The sequence below is a fragment of the Aristolochia californica genome, unplaced genomic scaffold, assembly GCF_029961685.1.
Source record: "Aristolochia californica isolate CCGP_79_NKW_82.1479 unplaced genomic scaffold, dmAriCali1.0.hap1 SCAF_5, whole genome shotgun sequence".
In the NCBI taxonomy this organism is placed as follows: domain Eukaryota; kingdom Viridiplantae; phylum Streptophyta; class Magnoliopsida; order Piperales; family Aristolochiaceae; genus Aristolochia; species Aristolochia californica.
The window spans coordinates 5926017-5946365 of NW_027182214.1; the positions used below are offsets into that span (position 1 = coordinate 5926017).

A 20349-nucleotide genomic window follows, 5' to 3' on the forward strand; every position below is an offset into this window, starting at 1 on the left:
TTCATGATGTATATGAACACTATTTTGGAGAGAAGTACATTCTATTCCTATTTCTTCAGACATTTAGGAATTTTAGATGAGTTGAGGTCTGTTCTAATTTTTGGAACAAGATTTCAATCAGTCGTTCCAATTGATACAAAGTGATGAAAGGAGAGATGTGTTGTATAACTAATTCCCTCAATTCATCATTTTGAGTTAAGGAACAGATGTTTCGTATAAGACGATCTCTATCTGTTCCTTGATGAGATTTTACAAAAGCTAGAGAAAGGTGGAGATGAAGAAGATTGAGAATCGACAAGCTTTGCAAGTCACCTTCTCCAAGCGGAAGAAGGGACCGTTCAAGAAATCTGAGCAACTCTCCCTTCTAACCGGGGCTTCCATCCTCATCGTTGCCTTCTCTCCCGCCGGCACGCCCTTTGTCTTCAGAGACGAGGGTTTGTTGCAGCGCTATCTCGAAGGCGAGACGAACATCCCAAATGCGGTGGAAGACGAAGAGCATTTCTCCTTGGACAACATCGACTTGGAGCAATGCACCGTTGATGAGCTCGAGCTTTTGATCACCAATTTGGAGGAGGAACAAGCCACAATACTGGAGCTCGCGGACGAATTGAATGCGACCAAGCCGGCCTTAGGGCAACAGTTGACGTTGGAGGCTGCACATGCTGCTGTAATTGACGGAGTGGAGGCTACCCAACTGCATCACGATCTTGAGATATTTCTTATGGATACCGAAGAAGAAGGAAATACCTCATCCAAGATTTCACTACCATCGGAAGATTTCTTTAATGATTTGCCGCCACTGAATGTCTTCGACTACTACCTGGATTCATTCCTGCGTTGATGTTGGTTTTTTTAAATTTTTATATTGTTTGAATGCTCACCATTTATGGGTTCTGGCACTGTATTTCTGTGTTTGACACATTTGGTTTTTTATTCTGTAGAGAGATGATTATACTTATTCTAATTAATTGACTCTCAAAACTCTCTTTGGGATTGAATAATAATTCTTGCTCATTTTCGGGAAATTTTCTCCCTCTTTCACCGTTTACTTCCTCTTTAATGCATTTACTTCATGGCAGCTTGTGTATTGGGAGTGTATGAAGGTTTCTGTAAATCTCTTGCCCGTCTGGAGACTAGAAGAGATGTAAATTAGTTTATATTTTTCTTAAATCAAAGGTAGAAGACGATTATTAACCCTAAAACCTATCCAAAAATCTAAAGTCCAACACTAGAAATTGCATCAAAATGGACACCAGAAATATTCGACCTATCTTGCACAAATTAAAACTTGTATAGGTACTGGGAAAGATCTGGACAACCAAATTCATCCCAGTTCTGAATCCGAGACAGTCACCGGATTCAGATTGCGGGACCCCTATTGAGGAGAACCGAAAACTTAATCCTTCGTAATTGTAAACAACAATTCATGTTTTTTCTCATTTCAGACGTGTCAGAAAATATACCATAAATTACAGAAAATACAGGAGATAAGAGCTTCATCTTCCTGACATCAGCTATGGCAAATGGTTAATTAGTGGTTGCATTAGTCTAGAAAAAAAAAGACAATGTAAAGTTGAAGATATTTCTGTACAAAAAGGATTTTCTTTTTCTTTTTTCTCCTAGAACAGATGAGAATGCCTGGAGGATAGCTGCAACTTCTACCAAATACCAAAGACATGGCATTGGTGTTATACAGAGTGAGCATCATAAAGACCAAAAACCCTGGGTTTGGGTTTTGGGTGGGTGAAGAAAACACCCATATCTATTCAAACACCCACTCTGAATAATCTCCTTGACTCCACCATCACGAGCATGATGAGGTACATAAATGAAAATTGGTCAATGGATCTCCTTGAGGAACTCCCTCAAAATTTTCAAGATGTAATTTTTACTGTCTTTGGACATACATTAAGGAATTCTTACGAGGTGAGGATACGAGACCTCACCATGTCACAGAGAGGACATGGAAATAGTGACTCATGTTTTGAATCACAAGAAGGGAACCTTCTCTCGGCTCACCACTACTGATATTTTCTGGTTGATGACTATCTTCTAGAGGGTCCCTCTGGATTATGGATATTTCATGGCCGATAGGATGGCCGATATAGTTGTTAACTCAAAGGCGGGCATTCTACTATTTGCACAAGAGATTACCATCACCCTTCTCCAGAGTGGCATAGACCTCTCGGATGAGGTTTCTATGGACATGACAAGGAAGATGTCCATAAAGAGAAATCAAAGTTGGAAATTTTTGGATTTGTCAAGTGGTGTGGACAGTGGATTCATTAAGAAAATATATCCAAGGAGAAAACCCACAATAAGCCACTTCAAGAGACGAGATGAGTCTCGAGCCTCTCGAGGAACAATAAGAATTTGCAAAGGGGAAAAGAATGGAAGAGGTGCATCACCGTCTACTGATCAACTCTCTACTCTTGTAGAAGTCATCGATGATGTTCGACTTACTCAAGTAACAATTATTTCCCGCCATGACAAGACTACACGACTGCAAATGATGGAGCAGCAGTTTGACATCATCCTCAGTCGACTTCCGCCTTCATCCTAGCTGACCATAGGATCCACCCTTTTTTTTCCTCCCGTGTACATGAGGATACTTATATGTTTTTCGTTTGATACTTGTACACATTTTGTAATCATTGGAACTTCTTTCTAGCGTACAAAAGTGTAAAATTCATAAAAGCACTTTGAATCAAAAGGCACATGCAGATAAAAATAAAATCTTAGTTTATTTTAGATAGTTTGATTTGTTAATGTAAATATGTATATGTAAAGGGGCATACTTGTCTTTATCGTTTGTCCAAAGGTATACATGTAAATTCCCCTCTTCCTTTTTGAATAGGGTTTCTGATGAACCCGTCAGCTACTTTGTATTTTCGGGATTCTGAGTTTCATAAGGAAAAACTCTCTAAAATCAGAGAGATTTACATGGTATCAAAGCGGAAAATTGAGCGATTTTGCTTCGATTTTGCAGTCTAAGTTGATTTGGTTGTTCTCGCACTAGAAATGTTTTTTGTTTTGCTCGATTTGCGCTCGTTCTGCTCGTCTGCAGTTTTCGCGCCGCTCATCTGCTCCTTGTCCGGTGATCTCTGGTGCTTGAAGACGCCTCGCCGCCCCGTAAAAGCTCTGTTGTTGGTTGAATCGACGTTTTGGCGTCATCCGAGGTCGGTTCCCCTCTATTTCTGCGTTATTTGTGGTTTGTATTACTTTGTTTTGTCGACTTATGGTGCTAGCTTGTGCGGTCTCTATCTGTGGAGAGCATTACGGGCTCACGGGATTCTAAGAATCCCTCTGTTGGTTTACTATTGAAGTTTATTGATTTCGGAGTTTTGGAGTGGGTTTGGACAGTAGCTCTATGTGGTTGTTTGAAGTTCTCGTGTTTCTATTTTTTTGAGAAAGTGTGGTATAGATTGGTGTTTGTGAGGGAGGTTGATTATAGTGGCTGGGTTAAGAGTTGGTTTCGGTCTTGTCACTGCCTGCTCGTGAATCCTGACTGGTGCAACCATCTTCTATTGCTTGTGGCACTTTTTCTATTGGACTTATAGTTTTACGGATTCAATTAGTCATGATTTGAAGGTTATCTTTGTCCGGTTAAATGGGAGTAATTACTCTCTTTGGAAGTTTGTCATGCGAAATTTTTTAGTTGGAAAAGACTTGTGGGATTACATTGATGGACAAATCACTGCTCTAGAACCTACATCCACTGACTTCATCACTTGGATCAACAACTCCGTGGATCCGTCTATCAGTTTGCAACTTTTGAAGTATAAGATTGCAAAAGAAATATGGGACTATTTGGAAACTCTATATTAACAGACAAACTTTGCCAAAAGGTATCAGATTGAGACAGAACTGCGGTCCGCTAAGCAAGGTGATCGTACAATTCAAGAATTCTACTCCTTTATGACACCTTTGTGGGATCAACTATATATGATGGATCCACCCTCCTTTCGGAAGCTCCCTGAATACACCAAAGCATGTGATGATCGCAAGCTTACCGATTTTCTTATGGTTCTTCGCAGTGAATTTGAACTGATAAGAGGATTTATGATCCATAGAGCTCCGCTACCCACCTTGTCTGCAGCTGTATCTGAATTGTTGGCTGAAGAAACATGGTTGAGGTCTTTGGGTGGGCTTTCTTCCAGTAAGACATCATCACCTGATATGTCACAGGTACTTGGTTCTGGAACACACTCTCATACTCATCAGTCATCAGGGAAGCCTAAAGTGACAGTTCCACAATATGAATGTTCCTACTGTCATGGTAAAGGTCATTGGAAACACCAGTGCCCCTCATTGCAAAGCAACAATAAAAATCAAGGCAATTTCAAACCTACACAACATCATGCCTCTAGTTGTCAACATCAAGGCCATTTCAAATCAGCACCACATCATATCTTTAGTCGTCCACCACCACATAGATGTTTTCGTCCATCTACTGCCATTGGATCTTTGGATTATTCAGATGCACCTTTTGCACCAGCTCCCCCCAGCATTCTACGCCTGATCTCTCATCATTAGCTGCCGAACTCACTCGCATTCTTGGCAAGTCGTCTGCTCCCAGTACTCAATTTGCATCCCATGCAGGTATGTCTTGTTCTGCTGGCTCCAGTGACACTCACAAATGAATCTTAGATTCTGGAGCCACACACCATATGACACCCCATTTGTCTCTTTTACATGATTGTGTTAAGCCTTCACACCCAGTTAACATCCAAGCTGCAAATGGCTCTCCCATGCCAATAGCCTCGGTTGGAACTGTCACTCACCCTACTTGGTCTTTGTCTGATGTTTTTTATGTTCCCCATCTAGCTGTTAACCTTCTTTCAATTGGCAAACTTACTGATTTAGGTCTTATCATTACCTTTGCTTCTGATCATTGTCTTATACAGGATCGCAAGTCCGGGAGGCAAATTGGGATAGGCCATGGAGAAGGTGGTCTTTACTTGCTTGATGATTTAAAATTGCCAGCATCTCTACATGTGTCTAATTTGTCAGTTCAATCCCTGTTGCAAGATTTACTTTCTATAAATAATACTTTTTACTTATGGCATACTCGTTTAGGACATGTTTCTGCTTCTCGTTTACAGTTTATGATCACACACAATATGTTGGATTCTACTATTAAATCTTCCCCTCTTAGTGATTGTGTTGGTTGTAATCTTGGCAAACAATGCCATTTACCTTTTACATTAAGTCACTCGATTACTTATTCTCCTTTTTATCTTGTTCACTCTGATGTTTGGGGCCCTGCACCTGTATCCACTAAAGGTGGGGCTCGCTTTTATGCATTGCTTGTCGATGATTTCAGTCGTTTCTCTTGGATATTTCTTATGCATCGGAAATGAAATTTTTATTCTATTTATGTTCAATTTTGTGCTATGGTGCGAACCCATTTTTCCACTCACATTAAATTTTTTCGCTTTGATTCGGGTGGTGAATATATGTCATCTTTATTGAATGATTTTCTGAAGTCTTGAGGGCACTATTAATCAGTTGTCTTGTCCTTATACCCCTCAGCAGAATGGTGTTGCAGAACGTAAACATCGTCATCTTGTTGAAACCGCTCGCTCTTTACTGCTCCATGCCTCTGTCCCTTCTGAATTTTGGGGGGAAGCCCTTCATACTGCCACTTATTTGATTAATCGTATTCCTTCATTTATTTCTAGCAGTATCTCCCCTTTTGAACGGTTGTATGGTGTTCGTCCTACCTATGAGCACTTGCGTGTCTTTGGCTGTGCATGCTTTGTCTTATTACCCCCTTCCTGTCGCACTAAATTGTCTGCCAAATCTGCATTGTGTGTTTCTTGGTTATGGTTTTGGTAAAAAAGGATACCGATGTTACCATCCTGAGTCTGGTAGACTTTTTGTTTCTCGCAATGTTAAGTTCTTGGAACAGTTCTGTTACTTTCGGATTCCCTTGTCTACTCCTGGTTTGCATGATACAGAGTTGTTACACATTGATCCCTTTGTATCTGATGAGCCCCATGATGACCAGTTAATCACTCACCATCCGTCCACTGATTCACCACTCCATCCGGAGGTTTCCTCTAGTCTGCCTTCACAGCAGTCACATGCAGGTACTGACTTACCTTCTCCCATGGCGCCTCTCCCTCTCGACTCTCTGGACTCTGATGATCCGCATCTTGCCACCCCTCGCGTTTCCACTCGTGTCTGACGTCCCCCTCAGATGGTGAGTGAGTTATTTAACATAATTTATCAATATAAATGATAAAAATTACTTAATTTTATAATATCCGTATTTTTAATTTTTTAATAGATAAATTCTCTCTCACAAATTTGAAATCAAATATATCGTTAAAATCCTTAATTTATATAAATACAAAAGAGGTTATTTTACATAAAACTATTCTGATAGATTTAATTTTTATACGATAAACTCAGATAAATATTAACATTTTTAAACTAATAAATAATACGTTAAATCAAGATTTTTTTAATTTAATTAAATATATAAATTAAGAGTACCGAGAGTTCTTTCTAGCGTACGAAAGCATAAAATTCACAAAAGCACTTTGAATCAAAAGGCACATGCAGATAAAAATAAAGCCTTAGTTTATTTTAGATAGTTTGATTTGTTTAAAATAAAATAATTTTAACATGTTTCAAATTAAAAAATAATTTTAACTTTTTTTTAATTTATTAATAATTTTTATAAATAATTAGTTGCTTAAAATTATTTATCAATATAAATGATAAAAATTACTTAACTTTATAATATCCATATTTTTAATTTTTTCATAGCTAAATTCTCTCTCACAAATTTGAAATCAAATAAATTGTTAAAATCCTTAATTTATATAAATAAAAAAGTCGTTATTTTACATAAAATTACTCCGAAAGATTTAATTTTTATAAGATAAATTAAGTTAAATTTTAAATTTTTTAAACTAATAAATAAATTTATTAATTTAAGATTATTTAATTTAATCGAATATATAAATTAAGAGTACCGAGAGTTCTCTCTAGCATAAGAAAGTGTAAAATTCACAAAAGCACTTTGAATCAAAAGGCACATGCAGATAAAAATAAAATCTTAGTTTATATTAGATAGTTTCATTTGTTTAAAATAAAAAAATTTTAACATGTTTTAAATTAATAAATAATTTTACTTTTTTTAATTTATTAATAATTTTTATAAATAATTAGTTATTTAACTTAATTTAGATAGTTTGATTTGTTTAAAATAAAATAATTTTAATATGTTTTAAATTAATAAATAATTTTAACATGTTTTAAATTTATTAATAATTTTTATAAATAATTAGTTATTTAACATAATTAATCAATATAAATGAAAAAAAAATCTTAATTTTATAATATCCGTATTTTTAATTTTTTAATAGCTAAATTCTGTCTCACAAATTTGAAATCAAATATATCGTTAAAATCCTTAATTTATTTAAATACAAAAGAGGTTATTTTACGTTAAACTATTTTGATAGATATAATTTTTATAAGATAAACTAAGATAAATATAAACTTTTTAAAACTAATAAATAAATACATTAAATTAAATTTTTTAAATTAATTAAATATATAAATTAAGAGTACCGAGAGTTCATTCTAGTGTACGAAAGTGTAAAATTCACAAAAACACTTTGAATCAAAAGGCACATGTAGATAAAAATAAAATCTTAGTTTATTTTAGATAGTTTGATTTGTTTAAAATAAAATAATTTTAACATGTTTTAAATTTATTAATAATTTTTATAAATAATTAGTTATTTAACATAATTAATCAATATATATGAAAAAAAATCTTAATTTTATAATATCCATATTTTTAATTTTTTAATAGCTAAATTCTCTCTCACAAATTTGAAATCAAATATATTGTTAAAATCCTTAATTTATATAAATAAAAAAATATTGTTAAAATTACTTAATTTACTAGGTGCAGCTAATATCATTAAGAGTATATGACCATCTTAGGCGCTCGTCCACACAATTAATCTTAGGATTTCACTGTGAATAGTTCGTGAAAGAACCCAAAAGTCTCCAAGAAATGGTAAATGCAGATGGTTTCTACTTATTTAAACAGACCTTTCTCAAGATTCAATCCCCCATCATTTCGTATTAAAGGGTAAGAAGCACAGGTTAGCAATTCTTCCTTCCTTGAATTAACTTCTTAAGCTCAATATTTTTAACATCTATCAGTAAATGGAGAACTAAAGAGATCTAGTTTGCTTCTGTCCTGAGATGCATCAACATAAGTCCAGACATATCTTATACACTGATTAATAACTGATTTCCAGGAAAGCAGATGAAGGGACTCACCAACAACATGTTTTGTCATAATCTTTCATGGAGAGTCAGTGAGTATACTGTATTAAGTGATATTGACTTCAGTAGAGACACTCCAGCAACCATTGGATGCAAATATAAGTTTGTCAAAGTATAATATGTGAGAACCAAGGAGTGCAGCTACTGTACCTTGGTTGGCGCTGTTGTGTGTTGGCAACTTGGCAGTCTTTCGTCTTGACACAGTTCTTGCTGCTTTGAGCCTGTTTGTACAGTGGTCCATGTCCATCATTACTGGTTTCTCCATTTACTATCACACCATCCAGTCCAACTGTTATTTCATTGGATCCGCAGCTCTCCTTTTCTTCTCCTCCCACATCATCTTTCTTCTTGGTATTGAACGAAGCTTGATGACTGTAGTGAGTTGCTTCTTAGATCTTCAACAGAGGATTCTGGCTGGCAGGTTGCCATCCACCTCTCTAACCAGCTCCATCCCCAAGTTGGGTTGCCTGGAGTCTGATTGGGCTTGTTTCTTTTTGGATGTACAGGTTCTTAGCTGTCAACAAGTAGAACATTTGGATACTTGAGTCTTTACTCTGAACATACAGAAATTAGAGTCGATAAGTCGAAAATAAACAGATCAGTGTCCTTGAGAAACCTAGACTTACCTGTTGTGAAAATGCATAAGCCAATGCTCTCTCACGCCTTGTTGTTGCCTCCTGCCTGTGTTGAATTCTTAACTTTGCTATATTGCTACTCACTGTGCTGTCGTTCCATTCTTCCTTTGATGGCATCATTCAAGGTGAACAATTTTTCTAAAAATTCAATTTTCTTTTCGTTCATTTGTTTTTGACAATCACACTAGTCTGAGTTGAAATACCAATTCCAAACAAGTTATATAATTCTATCAGCTTTCAAGTATTTTACCATCTGCTATTCTGGGCCTTAAATCTATTAGATTGAACTAACTCTTACTCAATTGGTCATCTTCTCCTACCTGTTAATTTATTACGTATTGGATATAAATAAAAAAATTCTATTAGACAGAACTATTCGATGGAGACAATTCCAAGTTATGGCTACTTCTAGAGTGGCAATTTCAAAAGTACCATCAGCTTACCTATCGGCAGTTCCTATCTGTTAGATCCCAATATATGTGTTGACAACTTGTTTATATGCCTACTACAGAAATCAGATTTCTCATTTCCTAGTATGATTGCTTATGTTATGAGTTCACTTCAATTTACCCAAGTATTATTTAAGAGGAATAGAGACTGAACTTTTCATAATTAAATGATAGTTTTACATGTGGTTCGACAAAATTTTGATGTCATACTATGAAATATACATGCAGAACTTTCCCTTTAAGGTCTCAAGCAGGCAGTGTAGTTTCAATTTACATGTACATGTCAGTTTCAAGTGAGAAGAGTTGGCATGTGTAATACCTTCTGCTTGGAGATTTGGGTTTTGGACTTCTGATGTACTCGAGGATGAAAAGGGGCAGTTTCATGTATTTTTCAGTTGAAGCACCAGTTTCGACTTCAACTGATGTGCCTCCAGACTCGGTGAATGGTTTGCTTTCTTCACTACTCTCCCTTTTACAGAACCCTCTGGTTTCTTGGAACTGACGCCTGGCCTGATAGAAAGACAGCAGCAAAATGGCTTTTCAGAATCACCCAAGTAAAGTCACTAAAAAGAAACCCTTGACTTGAAAATCCAACAAGATCAGTTAGCCTCATTGTGGATAGGTGAAACTCTGAAAGTCTTGAGTCAGCCACTTCTTAAGGGCATGCCTCTTGATGTTAGACCATCAGAATTTCTTTTCCAAGAGGCTATTTCTTTCAGCATGACTGTCAACCAATTGCCCAATTTAAGAATCATGCTGCATAATTTCTATTGGATTACATCATTTATGATGCTAATACCTAGATGGCTTTTGTAGCTATTAGTAGATACAATGTTTAGGAAGCATAAGCAAACCAGAATGCCGACTGGATAACTATAGCTGCATCATCTTTCTGTGAGCATCATGCTTGGTTGAATCCTCCCCTGCAAGAACTGAATTTACTTCGTCCACACAGAAATAGGATTTTACCAAACTCCAACTCTTCTTGTCCATCGCAATGCTCTTAATCTGCTAAAATCAAATAAATATCACTCTATTTAACATAAAAATGTGCCAAGTAACAAAGTCTACAATGTCAGAAAATCTTCAGTCATATGAAGACAAAAACTACAGAAACAGGACAAATGCTCCAAAAGTTCGGTATAGACCTCACAGTTAGAAACAGCCGGAAGATTAAATTCTTGACTCATTTTCGTAAGATTTACCGGGCAAAACTACACAAAAATGCGACTCTTCTTACAGCCATACGGTTTAACTTGCTGAAACCGTTGTATTTCAAAACCGTTGTGTCTGTTAGGACAGCAAAGACGATAATTACCTGGATTCAGTTTATGCCCCGAGATTACGATTACAACCCTGAGATTATTAAAACCAAATCTCTTGTGCAAGATCCCGTCAGTTATTATCCGGATTTTATCAACGGTTTCAAGCTACTGCAAGACAACTCATTTCCTACTGCCTTCCTAGATTTTTTATCACACAAAATATATGAAATAAACGGTAAAGAAATCAGTTGATCTGCTATGTTATTTCTTTAACAGAGGGAAATTTTCAGCGAGAGCAGAGAAAGAAAAAAAGTTAAAGAATGGGGATGGGAAAGAGAAAGCTGGAGATGAAGAAGATTGAGAATCGACAAGCTTTGCAAGTCACCTTCTCCAAGCGGAAGAAGGGACTGTTCAAGAAAGCTGAGCAACTCTCCCTTCTAACCGGCGCTTCCGTCTTCGTCGTTGCCTTCTCTCCCGCCGGCAGGCCCTTTGTCTTCGGAGACGAGGGTTTGTTGCAGCGCTATCTCGAAGGCGAGACGAACATCCCAAAGGCGGTGGAAGACGAAGATCCCTTTGTCTCCTTGGACAACATCGACTTGGAGCAATGCACCCTTGATGAGCTCGAGCTTTTGATCGCCAATATGCAGGAGGAAGAAGCCACGATACTGGAGCTCGCGGACGAATTGAATGCGACCATGCCGGCCTCTGGGCAGCAGTTGACGTTGGAGGCTGCACCTGCTGCTGTAATTGACGGAGTGGAGGCTACCCAACTGCATCAGGATCTTGAGATATTTCTTATGGACACCGAAGAAGAAGGAAATACCTCGTCCGAGATTTCGCTACCATCGGAAGATTTCTTTAATGATTTGCCGCCACTGGATGTCTCCGACTACTACCTGGGTTCATTCCTGCGTTGATGTTGGGTTTTTTTAATTTTTATACTGTTTGGTTGCTCACCATTTCTGGGTTCTGGCACGTTTCACACGTTTGGTTTTTTATTATGTACAGAGATGATTCTAATTAATTGACTCCCAAAACTCTATTTGGGATTGAATAATAATTCTTGCTCATTTTCACCCTTTGCTTCTTCTTTACTGCATTTACTTCATGGCTGCTTGTGTATTGGGAGTGGATGTAGGTTTCTATAAATTTGTTGCCCGTCAGGAGACTAAGAAGAGATGTAAATTAGTTTATATTTTTCTTATATCAAAGGTAGAAGACGATTATTAACCCTAAAACCTGTCCAAAAACCTAAAGTACAACACTAGAAATTGAATCAAAATGGACACCAGAATTAATCGACATATCTTGCACAAATTAAAACTTGTATAGGTACTGGGAAAGATTAATCTTGCTGACTAATAACTTGTGGGCAGTCCTCTTCTACATAATTGCACATTTTATTTATTTTATTCACTTTAGGTCTAACAAATAAAGATTAATTAATCTCTACGCATTTCTTAGTAGTAGTGCTGACGTGTCTAGGCAATACATGTATCACTGCAGTGTCTATGTATTCATTAACTGGTTGACCAGAAGAAATCATGTAGCCATCCTTGAATTTCATGGATTTGGCACGATGGGCACCTCACCATCGCAGTTGTAAAAAATTGATGTTTTTCTCATTTCAGACGTGTTAAAAAATATACCATAAATTGCTGAAAAGATAGGAGATAGAGTTTCCATCATCCGGACATCAAACTTGACAAATGGTTAATTAGTGGTTGCATTAGTCTAGAAAAACAAATGTCATTCTAAACATATTGTTATTTCATTAAAACTTTTTTATTTCGAAAGACTATATATCTATCTATTTCTAGCTATATATCCATATTATCTAATCTAATATATACGTTAATGGAACAGGGGTCAAGTTTTTCTCATAAACTAGCCGAGATGGCAAATGCTCCCTGCCCCCTCAGCCTCTTAAACAAACGAGAGTCGAAAGATAAGAGGAAGAGAAACTCGTAGAGAAAATCGATATCGTTAGATGGAAATCCATATTTTGGCACTATCTTCCTCCAAGAATCTCGATGCATGTCCAAAGGTGAATGAGGATTTTTACAGTAGAACGCTCTATGGAGGAGCAAATGAAGATAAAGACATCTCATGACATCAGTAATCCTCAATCCCCTTTTATTCTGGTAGCATATGCCAAATATTTTGCTAGCTGCTAGGATTTTTTCGATCGAGGTGTGCAATCAAGCAAGCTCGAGCAATTCCATTCTTGCCTAACTGCTGCCAAGACTTTACTTTGCAGGTAATTTTTCCATTTGCGGCCTTATTTCAGCTACAATTTGCATGACAAAGGAGTCTTGGGACTTGGCTCATTGTAGCATGGATTATTGTACAGTAGAATGCTCATTGCGAGTTTCTTCGTCCCTCTTCTTTTCATCTTTCTTTTGTTTGTAAGACTGAAGGGAGCTCTTAGATTTGACAAAGATTCAATTATTGAATGAATAAAGATAATTATCAAGTGATTTTTTGGGATTTCCTTTAAAGTTCAAAAGGCTGAAGAGAAAAAGAAACAGGGAACCAAGGCAGCAAAGCAAGAGAAATGTATGGAGTAGGATATTTTGAAGTTAGAAGACTTTCTTTCGCCTATTTTATGTTCTCTATGTTCCTTAATGATTTTGTTACGCAACTTGTATTCGACATAAAGGAGAGAAATTTTCACAACAAAGTATGAGAGGATGAATTGAACCACATTTTACATTGATTTAAGAGTAGTATTTATACACAATTTATAACAGAAACCTCTTCATCCAAAGGGTACAAAACATCCAACCAATGTCTACAAACTTCATAAAGTTGTATATGGTCTCAAACAGGCTCCATGGGCTTGGTATCATAAACTGCATCAATTTCATGTGGGTTCAGGTTTCAAGAATTTTCACTCTCATACTTCCCTATTTACTCTCAATAATGGCAAGCATGTTCCGTTTCTATTGGTGTATGTCAACAATATTATCATTACTGGTAATAGTGATGATCGTATTTCTCTTGAGCAAGATCCTTTCAGTTATTATCCGGATTTTATCCAGGCTCAAACAAGCTACTGCAAAACAACTCATTTCCCATCCAAAAACCTAAAGTAAACCACTAGAAATTGAATCAAAATGGACATCAGAATTAATCGACCTATCTTTCACAAATTAAAACTTGTATAGGTACTGGGAAATATTAATCTTGATGACTAATAACTTGTGGGCAATCCTCTTCTACATAATTGCTCATTTTATTCACTTTAGGTCGAACAATCTATACATTTCTTAGTAGTGGTGCTGACGTGTCTAGGCAATACATGTATGACTACAGTGTCTATGTATTCATTAACTGGTTGACCAGAAGAAATCATGTAGCCATCCTTGAATTTCATAGATTTGGCACGATAGGCACCTCACCATCGCAGCTGTAAATAATTGAAGTTTTTTCTCATTTCAGACGTGTTAGAAAATATACCATAAATTGCTAAAAGGATAGGAGATAGAGTTTCCATCATCCGGACATCAAACTTGACAAATGGTTAATTAGTGGTTGCATTAGTCTAGAAAAACAAATGTCATTCTAAAGTAAACCAAGGGTCATATTGTTATTTCGTTAAAACCCTTTTTATTTTGAAAGACTATATATCTATCTATTTCTAGCTATATATCCATATTATCTAATCTAATATATACGTTAATGGAACAGGGGTCAAGTTTTTCTCAGAAACTAGCTGAGATGGCAAATGCTCCCTGCCCCCTCAGCCTCTTAAACAAACTGGAGTCGAAAGATAAAAGGAAGAGAAGCTCGTAGAGAAAATCGATATCGTTAGACGGAAATCCATATTTTGGCACTATCTTCCTCAAAGAATCTCGATGCATGTCCAAAGGTGAATGAGGATTTTTATAGTAGAATGCTCTACGGAGGAGCAAATGAAGATAAAGACATCTCATGACATCAGTAATCCTCAATCCCCTTTAATTCTGGTAGCATATGCCAAATATTTTGCTAGCTACTAGGATATTTTCGATCGAGGCGCGCAGTCAAGCAAGCTCGAGCAATTCGACTCTTGCCTAACTGCTGCCAAAACTTTACTTTGCTGGTAATTTTTCCATTTGCGGCCTGATTTCAGCTACAATTTCCATGACAAAGGAGTCTTGGGACTTGGCTCACTGTAGCATGGATTATTGTACAGTAGAATGCTCATTGTGAGTTCCTTCGTCCCTCTTCTTTTCATCTTTCTTTTGTTTGTAAGACTGAAGGGAGCTCTTAGATTTGACAACGATTCAATTATTGAATGAATAAAGACAATTATTAGGTGATTTTTTGGGATTTCCTTTAAAGTTCAAAAGGCTGAACAGAAAAAGAAACAGGGAACCAAGGTAGCAAAGCAAGAGAAATGTACGGAGTAGGATATTTTGAAGTAAGAAGACTTTCTTTCGCCTCTCTTTATGTTCTCTTTTTTCCATAATGATTTTGTTATGCAACTTGTATTCGACATAAAGGAGAGAAATTTTCACAACAAAGTATGAGAGGATGAATTGAACCACATTTTACATTGATTTAAGAGTAGTATTTATACACAATTTATAACAGAAATCTCTTCATCCAAAGGGTACAAAACATCCAACCTATGTCTACAAACTTCATAAAGTTGTATAGGGTCTCAAATAGGCTCCATGGGTTTGGTATCATAAACTGCATCAATTTCTTGTGGGTTCAGGTTTCAAGAATTTTCACTCTCATACTTCCCTATTTACTCTCAATACTGGCAAGCATGTTCTGTTTCTATTAGTGTATGTCAACAATATTATCATTATTAGTAATAGTGATGATCATATTTCTCTTGAGCAAGATCCTGTCAGTTATTATCCGGATTTTATCAAGGCTCACACAAGCTACAGCAAGACAACTCATTTCCTAATGAAAGACAACCCGGCTTCCTAGATTTTTTATCAGACAAAATAAATGAAATAAACAGTAAATTTTTTTTCTGTCTTTGTAAAGAAATCAGTTGTTTCTTTAACAGAGAGAAATTTTCAGCGAGTGCAGAGAAAGAAAAAAAGTTAAAGAATGGGGATGGGAAAGAGAAAGCTGGAGATGAAGAAGATTGAGAATCGACAAGCTTCGCAAGTCACCTTCTCCAAGCGGAAGAAGGGACTGTTCAAGAAAGCTAAGCAACTCTCCCTTCTAATCGGCGCTTCCATCCTCGTCGTTCCCTTCTCTCCCACCGGCAAGCGCTTTGTCTTCGGAGATGTGGGTTTGTTGTAGCGCTATCTCGAAGGCGAGACGAACATCCCATAGGCGGTGGAAGACGAAGATCCCTTTGTCTCCTTGGACAACATCGACTTGGAGCAATGCACCCTTGATGAGCTCGAAGTTTTGATTGCCAATCTGGAGGAGGAAGAAGCCACGATACTGGAGCTAGCGGACGAATTGAATGCTACCAAGCCGGCCTCTGGGCAGCAGTTGACGTTGGAGGCTGCACCTGCTGCTATAATTGACGAAGTGGAGGCTACCCAACTGCATCACGATCTTGAGATATTTCTTATGGATACCGAAGAAGTAGGAATTACCTCATCCGAGATTTCGCTACCATCGGAAGATTTCTTTATTGATTTTCCGCCACTGGATGTCTCCGACTACTACCTGGATTCATTCCTGCGTTGATGTTGGTTTTGTTTAATTTTATACTGTTTGATTCCTCACCATTTCTGGGTTCTGGCACTGTACTTCTGTGTTTGACACATTTGGTTTTTTATTCTTTAGAGGGATGATTATACCTTATTCTAATTGATTGACTCTCAAAACTCTCTTTGGGATTCAATAATAATTCTTGCTCATTTTCGGGAAATTTTCTCCCTCTTTCACCGTTTACTTCCTCTTTACTACATTTACTTCATGGTGGCTTGTGTATTGGGTGTGGATGAAGGTTTCTGTAAATCTCTTGCCCGTCTGGAGACTAGAAGAGATGTAAATTAGTTTATATTTTTGTTAAATCAAAGGTTGAAGACGATTATTAACTCTAAAACCGATCCAAAAATCTAAAGTCCAACACTAGAAATTGCATCGAAATGGACACCAAAAATAATCGACCTATCTTGCACAAATTAAAACTTGTATAGGTATTGGGAAAGATCTGGACAACCAAATGATCCCGGTTCTGAATCCGAGACTGTCACCGGATTCAGATTGCAGGACCCCTATTGAGGAGAACCGAGAACTTAATCCTTCGCACTTGTAAACAACAATTGATGTTTTTTCTCATTTCAGACGTTTCAGAAAATATACAAGAAATTTCAGAAAATCCAGGAGATAAGAGTTTACATCTTCCGGACATCAACTGTGGCAAATGGTTAATAAGTGGTTGCATTAGACTAGAAAAAAAAAGACAATGTAAAGTTGAAAAAAATTTTGTACAAAAAGGATTTTTTTTTTCTTTTTTCTCCTTGAACCGATGAGAATGCCTTCATGGTAGCTGCAGCTTCTACCAAATAACAAAGACATGGCATTGGTGTTATACAGAGTGTCATAAAGACCAAAAACCCTGGGTTTGGGTTTTGGGTGGGTGAAGAAAACACTCATATCTATTCAGACACCCACTCTGAATAATCTCCTTAACTCCACCATCACGAGCATGATGAGGTGCATAAATGAAAATTGGTCAATGGATCTCCTTGAGGAACTCCCTCAAAATTTTCAAGATGTAATTTTTACTGTCTTTGGACATACATTAAGGAATTCCTACGAGGTGAGGATACGAGACCTCACCATGTGACAAAGAGGACATGGAAATAGTGACTCATGTTTTGAATCCCAAGAAGGGAACCTTCTCTCGGCTCACCATAACTGATATTTTCTGGTTGATGACTATCTTCTAGAGGGTCACTCTGGATTATGGATATTTCATGGCCAATAGGATGGCCGATGTAGTTGTTAACTCAGAGGCGGGCAATCTACTATTCGCACAAGAGATTACCATCACCCTTCTCCAAAGTGGCATAGACCTCTCGAATGAGGTTTCTATGGACATGACAAGGAAGATGTCCATAAGAGAAATCAAAGTTGGAAATTTTTGGATTTGTCAAGTGGTGTGGATAGTGGATTCATTAAGAAAATATACCCAAGGAGAAAACCCCACAATAAGCCACTTCCAGAGACGAGATGAGTCTCGAGTCTCTCGAGGAACAATAAGAATTTTCAAAGGGGAAAAGAATGGAAGAGGGTGCATCATCGTCTACTGATCATCTCTCTACTCTTGCAGAAGTCATCAATGATGTTCGGCTTACTCAAGTAACAATTGTTTCCCGCTATGACAAGACGACACAGCTGCAAATGATGGAGCAGCAGTTTGACATCATCCTCAGTCGACTTCCGCCTTCATCCTAGTTGACCATAGGATCTACCCTTTTTTTTTCCTCCCGTGTACATGATTATACTTATATGGTTTTTGTTTGATACTTGCACACATTTTGTAATCATTGGAACTTCTTTCTAGCGTACTACAGCGTAAAATTCATAAAAGCACTTTGAATCAAAAGGCACATGCAGATAAAAATAAATTCTTAGTTTATTTTAGATAGTTTGATTTTTTAAAATAAAATAATTTTAACATGTTTTAAATTAATAAATAATTTAAAAATGTTTTTAATTTATTAATAGTTTTATAAATAATTATTTATTTAACATAATTTATCATTATAAATGATAAAAATTACTTAATTTTATAATAACCGCATTTTTAATTTTTTTAATAGCTAAATTCTCTCTCACAAATTTGAAATCAAATAAATTGTTAAAATCCTTAATTTATATAAATAAAAAGATGTTATTTTACATAAAATTACTATGATAGATTTAATTTTTATAACATAAACTAAGATAAATTTAAAAATTTTTAAACAAATAAATAAATACATTAAATTAAGATTTTTTATTTTAATTCAATATATAAATTAGGAGTATTGAGAGTTCTTTCTAGCGAAAGAAAGCATAAAATTCACAAAAGCACTTTGAATAAAAAGGCACATGCACAAAAAAATAAAATCTTAGTTTATTTTAGATAGTTTCATTTGTTTAAAATAAAATAATTTTAACATGTTTTAAATTAATAAATAATTTTTACTAGTTTTAAATTTATTAATAATTTTTATAAATAATGAGTTATTTAACATAATTTATCAATATAAATGATAAAAGTTACTAAATTTTATAATATCCGTATTTTTAATTTTTTAATAGATAATTTTATCTCACACAAATTTTAAATAAAATAAATATTTAAAATCCTTAATTTATATAAATAAAAAAGTAGTTATTTTACATAAAATCACTCTGATAGTTTTAATTTTTATAAGATAAACTAAGATAAATTTAAACTTTTTTAAACTAATAAATAAATTAATTAAATTGAGAGTTTTTAATTTAATTAAATATATAAATTAAGAGTACTGAGAGTTCTTTCTAGCGTACGAAAGCGTAAAATTCACAAAAGTACTTTGAACAAAGGACACATGCAAAAAAAAAAAAATCTTACTTTATTTTATATAGATTGATTTGTTTAAAATAAAATAATTTCAAAATGTTTCAAATTAATAAATAATTTTAACATGTTTTTAATTTATTAATAAATTTTAAAAATAATTAGTTATTTGACATAGTTTATCAATATAAATGATAAAATTTACTTAATTTTATAATATCCGTATTTTTATTTTTTTAATAGCTAAATTCTCTCTCACAAATTTGAAATCAAATATATCGTTAAAATCCATAATTTATATAAATACAAAAGAGGTTATTTTACATAAAAAATACTCTGATAGATTTAATTTTTACAAGATAAACTAAGATAAATATTAACTTTTTAAACTACTAAATAAATACATTAAATAAATATTTTTTAATTTAATTAAATATATAAATTAAGAGTACCGAGAGTTCTTTCTTGCGTATGAAAGAGTAAAATCCACCAAAGCACTTTGAATCAAAAGGCACATGCAGATAAAAAGAAAAACTTAGTTTATTTTAGATAGTTTGATTTGTTTAAAATAAAATAATTTTAACATGTTTTTAATTTATTAATAATTTTTATAAATAATTAGTTATTTAACATAATTTATCAATATAAATGATAAAAATTACTTAATTTTATAATATCCGTATTTTTAATTTTCTAATAGCTAAATTCTCTCTCGCAAATTTGAAATCAAATATATTGTTAAAATCCTTAATTTATATAAATACAAAAGAGGTTATTTTACATAAAACTACTCTGATAGATTTAATTTTAATAAGATAAACTAAGATAAATATTAAATTTTTTAAACTAATAAATAAATACGTTAGATTAAGATTTTTTAATTTAATTAAATATATAAATTAAGAGTACCGAGAGTTCTTTCTAGTGTACGAAAGCGTAAAATTCACAAAAGCACTTTGAATCAAAAGGCACATGCTGATAAAAATAAAATTTTAGTTTATTTTAAATAGTTTGATTTGTTTAGAATAAAAAATTTTAGTTGGAAAAGACTCTTGGGATTACATTGATGGACAAATCACTGCTCAGAACCTACATCCACTGACTTCATCAAAGAACATAAGAAGTGGTTGACTGAAAATGTAAAAATCATCACTTGGATCAACAACTCCGTGGATTCGTCTATCAGTTTGCAACTTTTGAAGTATGAGACT

General features: G+C 35.0%; 3 protein-coding genes across 5 annotated transcripts; 2 read left to right on the forward strand and 1 right to left on the reverse strand.

The window, feature by feature from the left end:
* The first annotated feature begins 274 nt into the window (after positions 1–274).
* LOC137965170 (MADS-box protein SVP-like) lies at positions 275–841 on the forward strand. Its single transcript, XM_068811547.1, has one exon. It carries the CDS (start codon positions 275–277, stop codon positions 839–841), a length of 567 nt encoding a protein of 188 aa, XP_068667648.1.
* A 7279-nt stretch (positions 842–8120) lies between these two features.
* Positions 8121–11458, reverse strand: LOC137966416 (uncharacterized). Of its 3 annotated transcripts, XM_068813014.1 has the most exons (5): positions 11057–11458; positions 10261–10414; positions 9726–9916; positions 8949–9062; positions 8121–8836 (listed from the first exon to the last, which is right to left on the reverse strand). In XM_068813014.1, exon 1 carries the CDS (start codon positions 11445–11447, stop codon positions 11109–11111), a length of 339 nt encoding a protein of 112 aa, XP_068669115.1. In that variant the 5' UTR covers positions 11448–11458; the 3' UTR covers positions 8121–8836; positions 8949–9062; positions 9726–9916; positions 10261–10414; positions 11057–11108. The 3 variants fall into 3 exon arrangements, with proteins under 3 accessions (XP_068669115.1, XP_068669113.1, XP_068669114.1); XM_068813012.1 differs by having other exon boundaries at positions 8949–9916; XM_068813013.1 differs by having other exon boundaries at positions 8949–9916; positions 10261–10417.
* A 4271-nt stretch (positions 11459–15729) lies between these two features.
* Positions 15730–16326, forward strand: LOC137965171 (MADS-box protein SVP-like). Its single transcript, XM_068811548.1, has 2 exons — positions 15730–15912; positions 15961–16326. Exons 1-2 carry the CDS (start codon positions 15730–15732, stop codon positions 16324–16326), a joined length of 549 nt encoding a protein of 182 aa, XP_068667649.1.
* The last annotated feature ends 4023 nt before the right edge of the window (positions 16327–20349 follow it).